The 22,435-nt window shown below is 42.4% G+C and overlaps 1 protein-coding gene across 1 annotated transcript in view; it reads left to right on the top strand.

Annotated features, from left to right (window-relative positions):
• LOC147718125 (uncharacterized) overlaps positions 1-22,435 on the top strand; it is a 61,891-nt gene that overhangs the window by 7,129 nt on the left and 32,327 nt on the right. Inside the window, exon 2 of the mRNA XM_086919248.1 lies at positions 5,433-5,549. Coding sequence (XP_086775374.1) covers positions 5,433-5,549 — 117 coding nt within the window. The remainder of the gene's footprint in view (positions 1-5,432; positions 5,550-22,435) is intronic.

The following is a 22,435-nucleotide window of genomic DNA, read 5'->3' as shown; positions in this document are numbered from 1 at the left end:
GTGTGCCTTTACTGCAAATTGGCCCCTGTGCGTGTTCCCATCAGGAACAGACCAGCGCTGGCCACATGGGGACCTGCAGAGCTCCCAATGCGACAACTTTGAGGGATGTATGCTCCCCTCCCGGACTCGCGCAACCGTCATCTAGTTCCAGCTTCCATGAAGAACTGGGTGCAGTCACTGCAGTGCTCATGCCCAGAGGCGGCATAACTGCCACTCTAATCAAACATCTCAACCGCCTCATATAATATTACACTTTATTATATCCCCAAACTCCCTCACAAGACTCAACACAGCCTTCCCTTCACAAAATAATCAGGGAATCAAATTTTAAAACACATACAGATTCATTTAATTAATTACAACATTTCTCGTATGGCCTCCTCTCTAAGCGTTCACAAATCAAATTCTTACGATGAAGATAGAAAATTGTAAAAATCTTAGAAACCCACAGATCATTCATTGCCACCAGAGTTTGATTATCAAAACAAAGTTAAACATTATTACTAAGTCTCACAGGTGCTTTTCTTTCCATATGGGTTCTCCTAATTCTCCAATACTTTGGGGTTGACAAGGACTTCCTGGAAAATTCCCTACTATTGGAAACCAGATCCCGTCTCTGCAGAGATGTTTTTTCCTTATTCTACTCATTTCCATGCTCAAGACTCGATGTTTGTCTCATAGAACTCTTTTAGCATCAGAAAACTTAAAATGACCATTGGATACTATGTAAGGTAACTAAATCCTGCCCCAATCCCCCCTTTGAACAAGATCTGATGCCTCTCTTTGTCATCGATAACATACACATACGTCTTTGAGGTAAATGGCCATGCACTGGAATTTCATATCAAGGTTCCATTTATAATTACAAAAAGGTGACCCCACATATATTAAGTGCCATCCTGGAACCACAGATGGAGGTGGGAGCGGACAAATTTGTGTAGTGGTGTTGCTACCTTGAAGAACTTCTTTTCTAGGAAGTATCAGGGCCGAACAGTGTCTTCCCCTATAGTGTCTCTTCTGAGCATCCTGTCGAGCTTGGTTTGAATGTCGCCAGGTTTGGTAAAAAGTTACAATGCTGTGGGGTTGGTCTTGTACTGGGTAATGTTTACTGCTCTATTGGGTTAAACTTTATATGGTTGTACCTTGGCCCTAATCCTACATAGGTACAGGGGGATGAGACCTTGTGCTTTCTTGGGGCCCTGTCTGCATCTACAGCATGGGGTATCAACAAACATATGTAACACAATCAGTTCATGGTTTGAGTGTCCACAACGGTCATGTGCTGGTACCCTGTGTTGTATAGGAGTTTGCTGTGCTAGTGTTTGTTTCAGCATAAATGTAAATGAGGTGACAGAGGTCCCTGTGCACAAGTTGCAAGAATGTTGAGGTAGGTTCCATGAAACTAGGAAGATTTCTGGCTGTGGAGGGATCTGAGACCACCTATGATAAACAAATAGTGTACAAGAATACATACATATGTAACTTGAGAAACATGTGTAGGCCTTGAGATGGTGTTCAGGTGAGATATCTGTTATCTGGGTGCCCGGGGGTGTCTTGGTGCAGTGCAAAAAAGGTGACTTTTTATCAAAAAATGTCTGTAAAGTCAACTTGCAGTCTGTGTTCTTGAGCGTTTAGCCTTGTTGAAGTCCTTTAGGGCGCTTCAGTTGAAGTGGCATTGGGCCACTGTAACAATGGTGCACATACAACTTGATTGCAGACCTGTTGAATAATTTGTAGATTAGCTTGAAAAAAAAATACATTGCTGGACAGTTTTAAGAAAATTCCTCTGCCTTCTTTTTCGGGGTACACTCTGAAACTTCACTATGTTCAAAACTATCTAGTGGGGTACTGGAAGGAGGTGGTGACAGCTTTTAGGGAATGATAGGCCGGATTCACAAAAGTTAAAAGGGAATTTAGGAGTAGTAAAGTTAGTAGTAGTAGTAGGATTCCTAACTTTACTACTACTAAATGCACTTTGTGAATACCGAACGTCGTAACGTTAGGATTTTGTCTCAGATTACATTTGTGAATAGGGCTCGATGAGTTTACATTGTTTTAGAGTTAATTTGTGAGTACTTTGATACCCGCTCTCCTTGCTATGGCAGGGAGACTACTTTTCTCTGCAGACTGCTTCTATTAAATGTATGTATGTGTTTTTGTTGTTTTACTGGTATGAGGGTGTTCTTTTTACCTGCATGTGCATTGTGCAAGGTGGGGAAAAGTGGATGCTTAATGATTTGTAGGGGTTTTGTGAGTAATGGGGATGGTTCCATTGTCGTATACAAGCCCCTCCAGTCTCTACATGCGGCGTGTAATGATGTTTTCTCTAATGAAGTTGGGTTTTTGGGTTACACCCTCCATATGGAATGTTGTGGTTTTTGGGCTACTTTTGGCCTTCTTTGTGCAAGTTTGCTTGGGTGTATACCTATGGTTTTGGACGATGCTGCTTCTAATGTAGCATTCTGGCGGTAGTCGGGGAGTTGTTCTTGGCCCCTATAGGGCTCTGCAGGGAAGTGACTAGGAAGGTACTTGTTTGATGTGTTTTCAACAAGAGTCTAGTGTGCAGGTGGGGCTCGTACTGTAGCACATTTTTATATTCAAATGTAGCTACACACCCCACTGCTTTTTGAAGCACATCTGATGGCAGAGGGGCATTGGGAAGACTGCTAGCACTTGGATCTGACTCAAAAGGCAACTTGCTGCATTAAACCTGAGTAAAGAATTTTCAGACAGTTAATTTTAACCGTAGGAAATCAAGTAAGACTTGAGGTACAACAGCTTGGGGAATACTTTAACCAGTTATATCTGAAAGACATCAGATAATATTTTGAGGGTATGTTTTCCTGTTAAGGCCTTCAATTAGTTATTTCTATATCAAGAGAGACATCTAGGGGCCTAATACGATGTGAGTTGGAAAGCCGCTGACCGCAGGTCGGAGGCTTTCTGACTCACATCATAGGTTTCAAATCCGACAGCCTGAATACGATGAAAGCTGTCGGATTTGAAACCAACCCATAGGACCAACTGGCTTGCGACGGACTCAAGGAGCCCATCTGGCAATCGGAGGCCACTCCTAATTTCCTATGGACGGCATTCACGCTTTGCAGATTATTGATGTCCCTTTTGGACAGGCTTTTCATGTTGGGCTTTCTGACATGACCAGCCTGTCGGGCAGTGACTTTAGGGGCCCATTGCAAGGGCCCTCTGCCTCCGCAGGCTACAGATAGTCGCCTGGGGGGCAAATCCCTGAACCATGCGGCAGGCACCTTGAGGTGCCTGCCACGCGGTGCAGGGATTTACAGAGGCACCCATTTCTCCATTGGAGCTTGTACTACTGCCAGTTTATGGCTGCAGCACAAGCTCCTATAAAGAAATGGGAGAATGCGACCGCACCATGTGCGGTCACATTTTAATAGCGGTGACTGGTCCGCCAAATATAAGTTGGTCGGTCCAGAGACTGCAACTTTGTTGGGCAGACGTGAGTTCCTCCAACATTGTAATGATGCCCTAAGTTGGGACTTGAGGCATTGCAGCTATGTCAAATACCAGGTTTGTTGCCTTTGGAAATGTGTTTTTTTTTTGCGATGAAACACAAATTACACTCTTTTTTCAGACTAACTTTAGAAAACCATTGGCCACCATGCTCCCAGGAATTCCACATAATAATTTATAGCATCCACAGACCCCTCCGACATGGCAACTATTTGCAGGTTTACTCTCCAACTATATTTTATTGAGTTGGTGACTTTTCTTTTTTGGTCCTACTACTCACCACATCCCTCTGTTCGTGTGATTTAACTATGGCCTTTGCATTAGTGACACATGGTGATAATCTGTGGAAGTTCTTTCGTGTGTCAACAATTCTACCGTGCACCAGGTCCACGTGCTGCATAAACTTGTGCATATTACAGCTCTATTTTTTGCAACTATTACTTATTGGTTATTGAAATGCTAAGAGCCACCAGGCACAACAGCAAAAATAATTAAGAGCACATACAAGATTGTCTTACCATTTGAGCTACTAACTAATTACATCCATACAGTACTTGATAAAGTCCAAACCGAGTAAAATAATGTAAAGAAATATTGACCTTTATTCATTTCCCCATTTGGATCCAATGCCCAGAGTGTGTCCCCACATACCCTTAGGTCCTCTTACATTCAATTTAATGTTGTAGGCTTATCCCAGAAGACAACCCTATGAAACAACCCCACCTCACAAGTTTGCCATTTGGTTATTCAGTCAGTTAATTCCTTTCTCATGAGATGATATTTTAAACCTGCCCTGCAGCCACATAACATGAGGAGGGGTCTTTGGTTTCCATAATTTCTACAGAAGATTAACTCCAGGTAGGTAACCTTATGTATCATTGTTTTGTTATTCAATAGCACAGTTTTTATGGGTAAAGACCTTTCAATCACAAGGGCTCTTTTAAAGCCCTCCAAAATGTGTGCCTAATACTGCTCACATTGTTGATGGACCAATAGTATACTTCTCCTATTGAAGGAGAGTCAGATGTTTGGCACTCAGCCTTTCTACCCTTGATGCCCAATGCATTTTCATTCTTACTCTTTGCATCCGCCAAAGTCTGAAGCTGATACGGTGTGTGGGCATAGCACTGGAAAGTGGTGGTGGCTAACTATGTTTAAACAGAACTGCAAGACTATGGGAAGATTGGAAAACTAGAGCCTAGATTTGCTAGCATTTTATACAGTGGTTATGCCACTTCTTTTTGGTGCAGCCACAAAACGATAGGTGACTTGGTTAAGAAAATGTGAAGTAATACAGCCCCTTGCATTACGTTGCGTTTCGTTGTCTTCGGGAGGCGTTCCTTGTGTGAAGCATGCATCCACCCATGGATTATGGGGCTTTCACAGATTTGCTGAAGCTAAAAAAACTGGGAATGAGTCAAAATGCTACGCCTTGTAAAGCGAGGCATAATGAGTAGAAATATCTTTATTTCTCCTTGTTATTTCCTCTTTCTATGCATGATGACGGAGTGGGAACCTCATGCCCCCTGGAAGAAATTTCCCTTATGTTTTCATTTTGTGCAATAATGTTAAGGGCCTCAAATACCCCACAGAATCGTGGCTTACCCTTTGTGCCCACCAAAGCCTGAAGGTGATTGTTTGTGGGACACTCTTAAGCCACAGCATGCAGTGATGGTCTTGTACGTTAAAACTGAATTGTACGTACCTGTATGCACCTGGTGGTATCTGGTCTTTGTTAGTGCTGCTTAGCACACACTGTGTAGCTACAAGCCATACGATAGGGTGGGAGTCATGTGGACTTTGGAGGAAAAATCACTTATGTGTTAAATGTACACAATACCTTTAAGGACCCCAAATGCTCCACAGCATCATGGTCTGTAGGCGAGAGGTCCTGTCGCCCCTTGGAGCATCTCTAACAAACTGTTTGTTTCCCTTCCCAGCCCATGCTTTGAGTTGCTACTCATGTTCAGATCGGCCAGATCATCCCGCATGCCAGATCTACACCAACTGCTCCTCCGACCTGGGATCCTACTGCATGAAAGTGAAGGACTACTTATGTAAGCCCACGCAGACCTTGATGTAAAGCCTGTGTTTCATTATTGGAACTATAGACAATAACAGTAGCAAACTAATTGGCCTGGTATCAATGATGAAGAAAGCTCTGCATGTTCACCAGGAGACACCTTGCAATAATTGGCCTGGCCTCCAGATGGCGGCATTGCTGCCAAGGACCATGAGTGCAATAACACATGTGCTGCTTCTAACTTGGTTTCTATTTACATCTAGACTTTCCCCATGGCCACTGTTGTGCCCACCCTTGCAGAACATACCCCTCTCTGTAAGCCAATACCTAACTGAGGTTCAGAACACACCCCTTCTTGTAAGCCAGTTCCTAACTGAGGCTCAGAACACACCCCTCTCTGTGAGCCAATACCAATGTGAGGCTCAGAACACACCCCTTCCTGCAAGCCAGTCCCTAACTGAGGTTCAGAGCACACCCTTCTTTATGAGACAATCCCTAATTGAAGCTCCGAACATGTCATTCTTTATAAGCCAATCCCTAGTTGAGGCTCAGAACACACCCTCTTTATTAGCCAATCCCTAGTTGAGGCTCAGAACACACCCTCTTTATTAGCCAATCCCTAGTTGAGGCTCAGAACACACTGTCTGTATTAGCCAATCCCTCGTTGAGGCTCAGAACACACCCTCTTTATTAGCCAATCCCTAGTTGAGGCTCAGAACACACCCTCTTTATTAGCCAATCCCTTTGGGAGAGGTTACTGAAGGCATTGTTTGCAAACTCCGGTGCACCCCCTATCCCTCCAACAAAGCAAGAGACTGGCTGGGGTACATCAAGGATAGGACCAGAGGACAAGGGGGCACACTTACACATTGAACGGGAGAAGGGGAAGGCTGGGGGCGTTTAACATACATCGCTTCATTTTACTGTCCTAAAACACCTTTCGCAAGAAAGCAGAAGGACACCTGCGTGTGTAATTCCAGTTAACTGTCAAATTTGAAATATTAATGTATCTTTTCACAAAATGTATCAATTGACAAAGCCTTCAGCTAACCATTTGAATTACTAGGTATATACCGGATCTAACCAGTTCTTTATTCAATGTATCTGTTTGTAAAATGTGTTTTTTTTCTCTAGTTCTCTCTTTTCTCTGCAACTTCATTATTCAATTGGATTTCTATTGGGTGATATCAAAACAGCCATTACTGGTCCAGCTTCCGGGTGGAGTGCACATTTTGCAAATAATGTTTTCTTTCTCAGCTGATTCTAAAGGCATTTGTATTGGATGAGTGGGTATTCTATTGAATTACGTGTCTATAATTGCTGCTATGGTTGGCATTTCCCTTGGTAATAAGGTCTTTTTAATCTTTTCGTCTCGTCTGTTTGAGGCGGTGGGTTTGTCATTTGGAAACAATCAATACAATCAGTTCAAAACTTTATTCAGCAGCATTGTGGCAGCCATGAAAGTTATTCATAAACAGAAAATGATAAAAACATTTTACATCCTAACATTTTAAATTCAGATTTGGCCAATATATAAAATGCCTCTGATAGAAGGATAAGCTATGTCATACAGAGCCGAATTGCAACAGCAGATCTCTTTAGTGCTTGAAGTTTAGCAGCCTTTAAAAATGCGCCCACATTAAAAGACACTTTGTCATTAAGTAAGAGTGATAAGGATGTAAGAGCGGGTCTGCATTGACCTAGGCCGTAACAGTACTTCCTAAATTGGGAGTTAAAAACAACTTGGAATATTAGGAGTAACATTTGTAGAAAGATCAAATGGAGCATAGTCTGTTTAGAAATATCGACAAACGGGTAAGATATAGGATGAAGATGCCGTGTATAGCTCAGGAGAAGGCATGACCGGTACTTAACTGTGCCTGATCTAAAACGAAGTAAGAGTGAATGTGTCCCATCTGCCAGCAGTCTCCTTAGAAATCTGTTTTCTTCTTGCGGATTGCCTTACAGATGGAAATGCCCATAACTGTGCACCGTACATAGCAAGTGGGTGGCACTGGGATTCATACTTTTTAACACTATGTCTAGAAATCCACCACCCTGGGGATTGGGGAAGAGAGCATAGGGACCTGAAGGCAGAAGAAAAGTTTGCGGTATGTTAAAAGACCATAACCCTTGGGAGGAGAAATAAATACCCAAATAAGGGAAGGTGCTTGTACTGGTCAGAGCGTTGGGGCCAATTCTCAGGGTTGATAGGGGCCTTCACTCAGGCCCACAAGACAGGACGTGGGATTTGGCACATTTTGTTTGGTGGTCGAGGGAGGCCATGAAACTGGTAAAGGCGTGTACTATGAGACACAGTGCCCTAGGGTTCGTTCTATGAGCACTGCGTCATCCATGTACAAGGGGGCTGGGAGTGGGTTGTCCCTGTTACTGGATGGTATAAAAGTGAGGGATTGACATTGTTCACATACAAAATAAATAAATAAAGGGCCAACACACATTCATGCCTGACGCCACACTGAATTTTGAATACTCCTGTGACTTCTCCTTGTTGACTAATGCAGACTCTAGCCTTCATTACCTTATTTAAATGGGCCAAAAATGGACCAAGACAGTGTCAAGCCCATAAAAAATAAGAATTCCCCCCCCCACTGTTTACACAGTCGAATGCTGAAGTCATAAATGCTAAGTAAAGCGGAGATCTTTTAGCCACTGTATATTTAACTAGCACCAGGTCAAGATTAAGGCATTGCTCGATGGTCCCTAGTTTGCATCTGAAGCCATACTGACAGCTATAGAGTATGGATTTGGTGTCCATTCCCTCAGTAATTCTATTATATATAATGCAGCCCAGTACTTTGGCTGTACTGTCCAGGAGGGACATTGGCCTGTAGCATGCAGGTGATGAGCAGTCCCCCATTTTAGGTCTCGCATCTGGCGACTCAGCGTGAAGCCCTGTCGCCAGCGAGACCTATAGTCGTCGTTTATGCTTTTAAGGGCTGTATGGGAGACAGGAGATGAGCGGTCCCCCATTTTTAATATTGGGATGATGGCAGAGGATCTGCCTGCGGCGGGTAGGGTATTATGTGCAAGACCATTGAAGATAATCGTGAGGAGTTGGATCCAAAATGAAACATTATGTTTGATTAAAGTGATGTGGACACTCTCAGGACCCGGTGCTTTGTCGCGCAAGCCCTGAAGGATCGAAGCCTCGACCTCCAGCAGAGTAAAAACGCGCCGCTAACAGTTGGTCAACTTGAAGAGTGTCTCCTAAATGAGGGGCAGTGTAGATTCCCTTAAAATGTTCCTGGTCTACTGGTAGAGGGCTCATGGTAGAAGGCTGAAACTGGATTTGAGTTCAGTAGCAGTGGCCCAAAATGTCTTACTGCAGCCCTGTTTGGATATTTGTAAGAGTGCATCCAAGCAAAAGCTTACAACTTCCTGGCAGCATGTTTTTGTATTGCTTACACAGACTGCTCACCAAATAATGATCCCTGGGTTTTGTAGTTAGTACAAGGTCAAGATCCCTATTTGCTTTTGAGCAGGCAGTGTTGAACCACCTCGAAATATTAGGGGAGGGTTTAACTGGTTTTAATAATTGTGCCTGTTCCACTTACGGAGGCAGTTTATTTATTTATTTAGATTTATAAAGCGCCTTATCACCCAGGGGTCTCTAATTGGATTTAGGTGTACGGAAAGATGCTCAACGTGGGCTCTGTGGTGTTCAGGACCTGGGTAGAGGTTGCTCGTGCCTGCCTGTTACCACCATAAATCAAACTTCGACTCCAAGGGGCAGCTTGGTGAATGTTCTCTTCCCGTAGCTGGGAGGGGGGGGGGTGCAGACCTTAACAGTGAACCAGGGACAGCCTTGGATGCTTGGATGCTGGAAAGCTAGAGATTCAAGCTTCAGCTTCAGTTTAGTACCTTTCACTCGAGTTGCTGCCTATCTGCTGATAGTACAAGCTGTAGGCTTACTCACTGCACCTGTGGCTCTTCCTTCAAGTGCGGACGGTGGCGGTGGCAGCAACACCAGGGGAGGAGTGGATTTCTGCTGTTCACTTACCATTCTGCTTTGTATCATTTTGAATTGCATAGTGTCTCATGGCACTGTTATTCTGGGTGCGCCTCGTAGACATATAGCTTAATAATTCTTCTGAGTACTTGCAAAGAGTGTGTGACAGGTTGCATATATAATTCTTCACATAGATCTAAAAAAACTACATATTCCTCAGTAAAACTTGTAAATACATGGGTGTGTGGTTGAATACATCAATACTCTCTGGATGATTGAATGAGTGACTAGTATCTGGGTGTTTAGATGAGTGCATGAGCAGAGCCTGACTGATTAGACAATGCGTGACTAATGCTTCAATAATTAAATACATGCATAGATACTGGTGGGATGCGTAAATGAGTGCAACTCTAGTGCCTGGATGATTGCAAGAGTGCATACATAGTATATAGGTGATTTACAGAGTGCATGGATTGTGCTTACATGATTGTTTAAGTGCATACATAGCACCTAGCCTATAGGATGAATGCATGAATTATGTTTCAGCGAATGGATGCTGCTGATTTGTTTTTGGTTGAGTGAACAGGCAGTGCCTGGATGTTTAGATAACTACATGGGCAGTGCCTACTTTATAGCACAATCATATCATGGCATAAGATTACGGAAATGTTGGAGGTGCCGCTGAAATATGCACCGCTGCTGCCCCTTACATATCATCCGGACATTCCACTACTCCAAGAGGAAGTATTTAAGAGATTTGAGGAGAAATATAATATGTTGACTTGGGTGACCTGTACCATGAGAGTCAATTTCGCACCCTTGAGCATATGTGCCCGACGGAGTTACGGACACCGCTAGATGTTTTTCTGTAAATACTTTTAAGGCAGAGTATAAAAGCACTTACCCTCAATTTCCCAGATGAACCGGTAGTATTGCGCCCACTACAAATAATAGAGGGTAGGGAAAAACCCATAAAACTGGTATCCCTAATTTATAGCACAGTGCATACACTAAGAGAAAGGCCTGCTCCGCAGTCACGGGTGAGATGGGAAGTAGAGTTGGGGAAGCCTCTGACAGAGGCACAATGGGAGGCCTGCAGCCTACACACTGAGAGGGTTTCAGCAAGTAGCAGACTCCGTATCATACGCTACAAATTCCTACACAGATTATACTTCACACCTGTTAAGATGTACAGATTTAAATTAAGGGAGGACGATAGATTTGACAGATGCCGCGCCCCAGGGGTGGATTTTCTACACCTAGCGTGGGAATGCTCCAGCGTTAAAGATTATTGGAATAGAGTCTTTAGTGCGCTACAACAAATGGTAGATGCGACATTTTTCCTACACAGATGCGACGTTGGAACCAGACCCCTTATTTGCGCTGTTGGGATATGTCACACCAATAAAGACAGAACACAGAAGATTCGTTGCTATGGTACTACTCTTGGCGAAACTGAGGGTAGCCTGCAGATGGGGGAGGGGGCGAGCGCCTAAGTTTAAGACTTGGATGGATGATTTAATAACTTGTCAGGAAATGCTCGCCACATAAGCAGAACTACTGCCAGTAGCTTCTAGACCAAATGATATTTGGGCCCACTAACGTGCTATTTAATTAAAAATATGGCAGCTGACCAAAGTAACAGTAACTCTACCACAGTGGAGGTGGGGACAGGAGAGGTCACTAGTAGGTAGGGAGGGAGGGTAAGCTGAGGCACTTTCTGTATAAGAAACTCTGAGGATAGCGAAGTAAGGTAAAGGTCATTTTACTGTTGTTGTTGCCAGTATATAATGTTAAAAATGGATTGACCCCAATAGGAACCTTGCTAGAAGATTTGGAGGTCTCGAGTATGTAGAATATACACGGGGGGACTGGCCTCTTGTGCTTCAATTCCACTGATTGATGTTATGATATTGAAATGCATATGAACCACACTGTCTTTGATGTAAGACACTGATATGGACAATTTGACCGCCGGGATAATGTATTATGAGATGATTATGGAATGTTTATGTGTGTTATATGAAAATATTAAAGGGTTAACAAAAAAAACTACATGGGCAGTGCCTGGATAACTGAATAAGTGCATCAGTAGTACTTTGCTAATTAGATGAGTGCATGACTAGTGTCTGAGTGAATGCATGAGTGCCTGAATACTGCCGGACTGAGAACGTGCCGTCATTGCTGTTTAGATACAGAACCGTTGTCACTATATCTCTGACTCATTGGTTATCTCCTTCTGTCCATATCAAACTGCCTGTTTTACTGTATATATGCTATTCTTCTGAGCTATGTGTGAGTGAAGTCTAGATATCACACTCACACTTGATATATAGTTGCATACATGGCTCTCTAGAAGCATATATTGCTTTGTTAGTGAGTGTGCACATACATCAGTAAGTTACTAAAATGGAAAACAACATTTTGAAATTTTTCAAAGCACAAAACCTTTTGTGAATGGCATACCTACATCATTTCACAAATATTTCTTCTGCTTCTAAAACATTTATTCAGCATATCGCAAACAAAAGTTACAGTTTAAATGAAGCTAGCACTGGATCTCTCAAGGCATTCTGCACTATTAATCCTGTTAAATTTTAAACAAACCATGTTTGAAGAAAAACCACTATCATTACCATATACATGAACTTTTCATCAGCCTTACTGAACATAGATCACCATGTAAACATATATGAGATTTCTTAACAGATGTACACCTTCAAGCCATCTTCCCAAAAATATATACCACTCTGCATTTTAAGTAAACTTAAAAGTCCCACCATATATATAGCTATGTGCAAGCACAACAACCATATCACACCATCTAAACAAATGCAAATTGTTGCAAAGTCATCCTGTGCCCTGGGCTCCCCCCAACGTTTTGCTGACTGATGCTGCTGGTAACTCATTTTGACTGACCCTGGGATCTGGCTAACAAGGCCCAGGGCCAGTGCTCAGCTGAAAGGAACACATTTGAATACAGTTAAAACACCCAACATACACTAGGGTACACTATGGTATGGTGGGGTACCCCTTTAATTGGCACAACCTATCTCATAGTCCCCTAGTATATAATAGGGCAGGGGATTGAAACTACCTAGAAGTCCCCAGTACACTGGGGTATGAGAGTTTAGAGGCCAGCAGCTTTTTCTGCACTAGCATGTGTGCAGTGCTGGAGCCTGAGGTCAGTTTAAAAGAAGCACTGGGTGCCAGGACTGCTTTTAAACAGTAAATTGTGCCCAAACTCGACTTTGGTGGTAGGGGCCCTTACAAATGGAGAACCTACAATGTTTTTTCATATTAGGGATTCCCAGGGTCTCCCCTAGGTATCCCAAGGGCTGAGGGTCAGTTATCTATAAGGTACACCCTTATAAAATGAGTTTTCATATGCCTAGGTAAAGTGAAATTTCACATTTTACTCCTCACATTGTGGTAAAGTGCTGCTCAAATTCGACTTTGATGCTAGGAGCACTGGGTAAGGAGGATCTGCAATATTTCTGCACATTCAGAACCCCTAAAGTCTCCCCTTGTTGCACAGGGGGTGGGGGTCCTGCAGAAATTAGGGAAATACTTTTAAAATATGTTTTATAAGCCCTGGTGCTAGAAAACTGGCCCAAGTAATTTTCCCCATTGCAACCTCATGGCCCATAGGTTAACATGGTAAGAATTTATTGATTAATAAATATTGATAGGAGAGGACAAGCCGGACCATTTAAAGACTTCCCAGAATGGTAGTAGTAAATCCAACAATATTTTATTGTTGAATTTCTCCTAAAGTGTACATACAAGAAGATGTAAGACGTTCTTGTTTGTAGGTCCAAATTCAGCCTTCCAGTGGTCTGGCCTGATGGGTCAGAGTTAAGTGGATTAGCCATGCTGCTTTGAAGAGGTGATAAAGAACTCCTGGGGTTAATAACTCTGCTGGGAGTACAGTTTGCTGGTCTATAGGAATGCCAGGCCAGGGGGTGGGGTCATAAACCATACTCTTCAAGGCAGAGGGGAGCCCTGGGTTTCAGTTTCACTCTTACACTCTAGGCCCGGAGTCAGGGCTAGGCTTAAGTAAGGTATGTGCAGATGGTAGGGGGAGAGGCCATGGAAATAAGCCAGCCCAGGGGGTGTGTTTAGCCAGCTCTTACCTCCTTGCTGGTCAATCAGCCATTATGCATTTGAAAGATTTGATGCACTGTGGGACAAAATAATGCCACAGGATGTGGTCATAACTATGAGGAGTTACCCTGCTGTCATTGGTCAGAAGTGACCTGTTTCTTGACCCAGAAATTTTGAATAAGTATCTGAGAGGGGCAAAGCCCTCCAGATCTGCTGCTTGAAACTTACTGAAGCAAGAAGTGCCCTACTGTGAAGTTTTGCTGTGCAAAGATTTCGAAGGCCTGAAGACTGCACCAACTGAAGCTGCAGCCCTGTGGGTTACCTTGCTGCAAAAGGACTAAAAAGTGGACTCCCGGCAAGCTACTGGTTAACAGAGCTTAAACCTGGACATCCCCACAAAGAATTCCCAGCCTGGAGTACCAGTGGATTTGTAAGTGTTGTGTTCAGCTGGATTGCAGAATTGAAGTTTCACACTTTCAAGGACCCTCTTGGAGATTCCAGAACCTTGTATTGTGTGTTGGATACTTTTGACCCGCAAGCAAAACTTCAGGAAGGAGTTCTAACTGGACCCCGCCTGCTGGAGAAGGTGGCACAATACATTTGGTGAGATTCTCCAGCACAATTTCTAAAGGTGTCCCTGTCAGAGAGAACAAAATGACTAAAAGGGACACTGTTGGTTTCTGAGCACTAGAAAGTGACTAATCTTTACAAATTCATATCTCTAGTTCCCTACAGTGGATTGGTTTCATTTTGGTGGCATTGAAAAGATAAAAAATATTACCTAATTCTTATGAATTGGTGTTGGATTTTTATTTTGTGTTGTGTTTTAATTATTGACTGAAATGATGTTTTTAAATGCTTTACATACCTGTCTTTGAAGTTAAGCCTGTCTGCTCGCAGCCACGTTACCAAGGGTCAAGTATAGGAATAATTTTCTAAGACCTATGCTGGGTCCTACCATGTGTTAGTAGCCTTATTGCCAGTGGCAGACCTACATTTACCCCTACCAATAACCCACTTTCCAACACAAAGTGGTCACATAAGTTAATAAACACATTGACAAACACTTACATACTAACAAGTATTACTTCTTTCTAATTCATATACAGGAGGACAACATGTTCCCATCTTTTATTTGTAACCACACTATTCCTGTTTAATAATGTTACTAAAGTACTACAACTCCCAGAATGCAAATAACAAATACATCTATTCTGCACATTAAGTTTAGACATTTAAAAAATTCTTAGTTCTTCATGGCAACTTTCCACAATATTATGCAGTTATTTTTCAATTAAATGCACAATTTAATAAAGAGGCAGTAATTAATGTTTCTCTTACTTCCCAAAATATTCACCACTAACCTCTTAAACACAAACCTTGTATTAGATACAGTTAATCTAATATATTTTTTCACATCACTGTGATATTCTTTTTTTGTTATCAAACTCCCTGTAGTAATGACAGTCCACACGTGGTAAGATTCAAGAACCTTTATTTAGTTCTATTCAACATAGGTGCTCCCAGCTTGGCAGGATCGTGACAACCTTAACGTTCTACTGCTGCCTTCAGGTGACAGCTAGGGCCATACCAAGTGGGAAGGAGGCAAGGGGGGAACAGGACGGAGTGGGAGGAACCAAGGGGTAAGTTACAACACATCATCCTCCCTAGGGAGACCACGAGGGAAAAGGGAAAGGGGCAGGAGACAACTAAGGAGGAGCGGGGGAGAGGGAAAGGAACGAGCAGGGGGAGAGAGAGAGGGAGAGAGTGAGAGAGAGAGATATAGGAGAGAGAGAAAGTCAGGTGAACACGGAAGGAAGAAATGACAACAAATGCGCCGGGGATACAACAGTGGGTCCTACACAGAAGACCCGGGCCCCGGTAGAACTCCTGGGTCTACCTGGAAGGGCAAACCCCTATCCTCTATCAAAACTGGCAGAACGCCCCCTTAATATCTGCTGAAATATCTATGTCAGGGCGGGGTGATGTATAGAGTGACAGTAGGTTTGTCTCCGGGGTCTCTCTCTTCTCTGCCCCTCCTTTACCTACCAACCATAACCGGACTCTAAATCCCCATAACCCTCCTGGAGAAACTAAAGGTGACGGGTGATGCCTAGCCTGGACACCCCAACTTCCCGCCTTCCCCGACCACCCCAAAATTCTTAACAAGTAACTGTGAAACAACAAGCTCCTAGTAAAACAAAAGCCTGTCCTCAAGGTATCATGTAGACACTGGACACCATGGTTTTCCTCCTTTCTCAATTCACCCGTGGGGTTACCTTGAACAATATTCCTTTGATCCGTGTGGGTCCATCCCAAGGTGCGTCCCTTCCCACACGTGGAAGAAAGAACGGATCAATCGGAAACAGTTGGGCCTACCGATAACCTGAACTAGTGCTCACCCGCATTTCCAAAATGCCGCAGGGCCCCCACCCCCTAAGAATACTTCATGGTGGGAGCATATGTGGGAAGAGATGCCGAATTAGTCTCTTCCTCTAATTCCTCAGAGTGCCCTTGACAACAGCGAACCTTTTCACAATTTTGCTCTAGTCCCCCATAACTTGTTCCACTTCTCCCCTCCGGCGGATTCTCACCCTTATAATCTTCTTGGGAAATTTCCTGGACCACTTAACACTGCGTCTACACCTACTCAAATATCCCATTACCTTCTCATCATAATGATCAGCATTGGGTCTAACGTAAATTCTCTTGTAGCACTTAGTTCCATTGGTAAAATCTTCGGTACGTGCCTACCCAAAGACCAGTCTTTCCACCGATTACTTCAAACCCGTTCTACTGGAGAATGTGGCTGTCTCCTCTATGTCTATGAACACATATCCTCTCCCGCCTTCTGTAAGCATCCTGTTCCCTGCTAAAGGTCCTTTGGGGTCCGGGTAACGTACGTTATTGTGTGCCTCTTCACTTTCCGTCTCATTCACTTCACTATATAGCCAGTCCAAGTACTCTCCTTGCTTGTTGCCCATTGATTCCAACAGACTCTGACCATAAACTCCACCACGGTCAATGTCCACAGAACATTTCACCCTTGTAATAGGTTTGGACTCGGCCATCGCAGTAGAGCACCACGCTTCCTCGGCATTGTAGCAGGTGGGCTTACCAAGGTCTTCCTCCGTCCTCATGGGTTGTGTTACCACACATGTTCCCTTATCAACAAGTTCTTAAATTCTCCAACCAACAACATCCTCACTGATCTTTTCACCGCCACTTTTCCTTTTGTTTCTTTCCACCTTTTCCCTCCAGGAAGTATTTTGATCTCTTTTGAATTTGTCAACTGATGCTTCTCTTATCAGCTCCTTTTTCCCTACAGCCCTTGTCCATTCAACACCTTCCATGGATAATGGTGTGCTCAACCTCATCATGTCCAACTTGGTAATTTGTCTGTTTTTGATTATAGTCAGCCTACCCATAGGTTCTGCACTTTTAGAACTTTGCGTTATTCTTAATTTCATTTCCTCATCCCTCCAAGCACGGAGAACTCTTCATCTGAAATATACACTTTACTCCATGTGCTTCTCTCCCTGCAACTCACACTCATCTCTCTGCTTCCAGTCCAAATAATGCTATTACCAGTGCATGTTTCCTGAGATGTGTCAACATCTTCCCCTTTATTCCCTAATGTTACAGCCAATTCACTTTTCCATGTCCTTTTGCTTATTACTGTACAATGAGACCGTGAGTCACCGTTAATGTCAACATCTGCTCCTCCTATGTTGATGGTATACACATGTTCCATTTCACACTTGTACCATACCATTTTGATATCTCCTTCATCTCTGTGTATTTTGTTCCTTTGTGCCTCACCATTCTTTACTAGCTTATAATGTTCATCTAAATCCTGCTTGGCATTCTCCAATGTTATCCTGTCAGTTCCCATATAGATTTTCTTTTCCATGACATAGTATGCTTTCCATCCACCAGCTCTTAAACTGCTTAACAGTATTTCTACTTTTTCCTCTGGTTTCAAATGTACATCCTCCACATCAAAAATGTATGTATAGCTGTAAAAATGTTCCTTCCTCACTACCCATTCTGCAATATTATCATCTTCTCCTTTCATAAAAGGCTTAGGTGACAGTAATTTATACATCATATTCTTAACCATATTAATATCGAGATACCCAAAACTCTTGCAGTTAAGTTTTCCTCTAAGTTTTCCCAGCACAGTAATATCTTCCTGTTTTAAATACAAGATAAGCATAAAGGATACAATCTTAGAACTCTTGAATTTCCATGTGGCTGGCTGTGGATGCTTAGCTTAGTTCAGTTGTTCCTTCTCACCCTATTAAGCGCAGATCAAATTCTTCTCCCCTAGCTCATGCAGATTATTCTCCTCTGAATTTTTTTTTTTTTTCTGAAGTGCTGTTCATGAGTTCCACCCACGAAGGTACTAATTTCACACACTCTAGTATTCTCTAAACACGTTTTAATTAGATTATCCTTTGTTGAGCCTCTTGATTTATCAATACCCGAAATTCATGTGCAAAGGTGCACTTGCGGCCATCTACAGTAAGGTGGAGCCCTTACGTGGAGAGCGTCTCTCTCCCTTTCTCGCCACAACTCTGGGGAAAAAAACTCCGCTCGTTGTGCGCCGCCGGAAACTGTTAACCGTGTTGCTTCAAGTTGCCGAAGCAGCTGCTTCCAGGTAAGCCCCTTATCTCTTTTAAATCATTCAGAAGAAGTATCCCAAAAGCAGCAGTTGACTTGAGCTGGAAGTAGATTTATTACTCTAGTGTAGTTGAGTCACTTCGCTTCACGCTGAGGGGAGTTAAACTTCTACTTGCAGGCAGTTTGCACATCCAAGGAATTCTGCCGCTCTTCCTGCGTCACACTCTCCACACAAGCGCGGCTGAATTGTCTCATTAATCCAAGAATAGTCGCTGTGGAGGATTTCACTTTGCTCGCAAAAGTACCTAATACATCACTGACGAGGTCACGCTGTGTCAACCCTTTGTCAATTTCCCCTCCTCCTATCTCAGCGATTATTTTACCTTGCTCAAGTCTTTTAAATTGCTTATTTTTCCTTTTCCACTTTACTTGAAGATATATAAACCTTAATGATCACCGCCACCTTCTATTTCTCCCCCTGCCATAAAATTCTAAATACAACCTTATACCTCCTTACCGGAGTAGTTTCATGTGGTCACTTTGCCAAAGTGGTAGCCAGGCGGCAGTGGGTTGTCACGTTTGCTGGTGGGTTTGCGCTGTAAGTATGAAGGAAATCTCACCTCACACGCATAAACCTTAATGTTTTCCTTGTTTGCACACTAGAGATCTGAGAAAAAGTTTCATTTCAAACGCCAATTTTGCGCTGATTCATCTCCCTTTCAATTGTAGTTACAGGAAACTCCACATTCCCTTCCTCGCTCACTTCTCCTATAATTAATCACCAAGGCTCACTGGGGAGAAGTTTCACTTCAAACGCCGTTTGCGCTGATTCATATCCCTTTCAATTGTAGTTACAGAGAACACTCCGTCCCCTTCCTCGATCACTTCTGTATTGAGCAACACAGATTCCTTGTCTTCACCTGTGATTTTCTCTCGATAAATCCAAGTCCACTTTTATTCACTGGTCACGTCCCTCATGCAGCACTAGCAAGGCTCAAAACAGCAACTTCAAAACGCGGTAACAGAGATTTAAATTCGTTCCCTGTTCCGCTCAAATTTCCTCACTCTGCTTAAGCTGCTCACCTCACGGACTTGCGCTTCTTCCACTGTTCATCAACTTGGGTCTTACTTCTCTATAATGTCTCCGTTTCTTTAGAACGCCCAAGGTACTTCATAAATTCATTTCCTCTTATTTCCCTTGTACTTGTCCAAGCTCATATCATTCCAGGGGAGAGACACCACACTGACCCTGGCTCAGCTCCTTTTCCTCCGTCGCCAAAATTGTAGTAATGACAGTCCACACGTGGTAAGATTCAAGAACCTTTATTTAGTTCTATTCAACATAGGTACTCCCAGTTTGGCAGGATCGTGACAACCTTAACGTTCTACTGCTGCCTTCAGGTGACAGCTAGGGCCATACCAAGTGGGAAGGAGGCAAGGGGGAACAGGAGGGAGTGGGAGGAACCAATGGGTAAGTTACAACACTCCCCAATACATCTTCATTTCTAAAGCATTTTTTTAAAGGATTAAAATGAAATGAGTTTGTAAATTTGATTGTTGTTTGAGCTCTCTGTGGATACTTTGAAACTCTTAGCACAAGAATGGTATACCACTCTAATGTAAAACAACCATAAAATGGCAACCTCTTCAACTTTGCACTCTGTGATCATGAGAAAGATAACAAATTAAATCATGTCTCTCATTTTAGACTACACTATCTCCACATGTAAATGGTTAGAATCTGTTAACCCTTTCCCTCTCTTTTAAACAGAGATTCCTGTCTCTGTGTTTTTGATATCTATTAGCGATGATCATAGACAAATCACAAAACAAAAAGGAGTTCTAACCTATATCTAGCTTCATTTAAAAGAAATGTAAATACCACACAATAGTTTATTACATAGTCCTGAGTTGGAAAGTAAAGCTTGTCGTTACTTAAATTGTGTCATCACTCCTCACCTTTTTGAAAGATGTTCTGTCTAACACCCTTTCCTCCATATACACTCTTATCTCAGTGTACCTAGCAACCCAGTGGACCCAGTAGGTCACAAGTTTATAGCATATTCTAGCAGGAACATTCTACTTCTAAATGAGGTACATCAGGCGTGGTTTATTCCTTTATAAAAATTACATTTGAAAAAAGATGTATATTGGAGTTTGACAGACTGCTTCATCATTGTTGGACATTTTTTACCAGATATAAAAATATCAACAACAGTTTTAACATATAGTTGTATCATTACAGAGTCACAAAAGGACAAAGGTGGTCCACCCGAGCATGAAAGCAAAAGTAAGCCATTAAAAGAATATGTGCAATAACACAGCACATTAAAGGTTCCCAAACAATTCCAACAGTCTACCCACAATGAACAGTAAGAGAAATGGGGAAAGTATTTTTTGAAAAGTGCAAGATCAAATTATGTGCAAGAGGTTTCGCTAAAAGGTTTTTGAAAAGACCTGTGAGCTAGCACATAATAATTTGCTTACTGACCGCTGTGTTGTAAGGAAAAAATCCATAGAACCTCCTATAGGCGGATTAGCAGAATCTAAAGAGATTTACCTGTATTTTGTAAGCTCCTCCTTGTAAGGTCCTTGTTGCTATAAATAGATCTGTTGCCTGTAGTCCAATTGGTAAGTGTAGAAGCCTCTGAAATGTCTCTTTTCTCTTAAAGATAATCAGCTGCAAAGAGGCTCCTGCCTTTGCTTGACCTGCCAAAAGCGTTTGATCACCAAAATCTTTCTTAGCAGAAATTGTGCCTTGGCAATTGAAGCAAATAAGGAGACACATTTGGTGATTTCCTTAATGACGGAATCACCAAAGAACAGTCTGTTTACTTGCACACTCTCCTCTTTTGACCCTAATTTTCCTCTTTTGGTATTGATTTTTAACAATAAACTTATACATCTTTCTTTAAGTGAATCATCATTACTATGTACGGAAACTGCCCTTTGCTCCTAATTCGATAAGATCGAGGGATCAGTAGCATAGGCTCTTCTGCTAAACCTAGAATCCTCACACAAGGTCTCGCCACATCCAGCAGTCACTCTTGTCAAAGAGTCCAGATCTGGAACTTTGAAAAATGAGTAACATATGGGGATCTGTCACAAGAGTTACTGTAATCATTTTGGCTTAAAAGGGGTGTGTACGCTCAGAGCACAGTCTGCTCCTTGATATCTTATCTAAATGATGTATTAATCTTGCAGAGACATATTGACCCACATGATTAGGTTGAACATATTCCATTAAATTTGGATGATGTTTTAGGAAAGCTCAGCACATACTCACTTCTAGAAACTAAAACAATATTATTTGTTTTAATTGTAATTATTTAGAGAGGCCCATTTCTTCAGGAGACCTTTTTCACTGCTTCCTCTGGAGCACAAGCCAGATATGGGTATCAAGATCTACGTGGCCTTCATTATCATATAAATCTAAATCCTACTGGTCCATCATGAGTATCCTGAATGTGCACACCTGGAATGGAACGTGAAGTCCTTGCACTGCGGAGAAAAGCTCTGAGTAACAAGGGCCGGCATCAAGAAATTCCAAAATGTTATTACTTAAATTGGGATTTTGTTAAAAAAAAGGAAAATAATTCTTACCAATCTTTGACACTTGCAGATCTAAGGGTTATTTGCAATGGTTTTTCTGCACCTCAGTCACTTTATTTTTTAAATGCCCCACATAATGTCCCCAACTGCCTCATGGGCTGAGTCCTTAAGTTGCCCTTTAATAATTGCTCCCTCATCATGTTTATGAATGTTACTCATACAACCCAAGAGATATGGCATTCCTTTTATGGAAATCTATAAATATATCTAAAAAAACATGTATTTCATTTATTAAATAAATATATATGTAAAGGATAATCTATGAGATGCTAAATAATAATCCTCCATTAACTAAGGTACATTTTTGTCAAGAGTCAAATGCATTTTTAATTAATTAGGCACAGGAGAATCATGCATTTTGCATGCAGGCTTAAGAAACTGTTTCTGGGTAAAGAGGAACTGAGACTTCCATTCCAGTTGGAAAGATGGGTAAGGAATCCCAGTAGGAGGGTGGCATGTCCCAGGTCATTCCTGTAATGAAGATGTTGACATGCAGCATTGTCACCAAAGAAACCCAAAGTGCCACAAGAAAGGGTTATATAAGCAGACGCTGTGAGGCAGGAAGAGCATGCAAAAATGATATCGCTCTAGCTGAACCAGCA

This window comes from Lissotriton vulgaris, chromosome 4_2, assembly GCF_964263255.1.
Source record: "Lissotriton vulgaris chromosome 4_2, aLisVul1.2, whole genome shotgun sequence".
Classification (NCBI taxonomy): domain Eukaryota; kingdom Metazoa; phylum Chordata; class Amphibia; order Caudata; family Salamandridae; genus Lissotriton; species Lissotriton vulgaris.
Note: the sequence above shows the minus strand (reverse complement) of the source record. Positions and strands in the feature narration are given on the sequence as shown.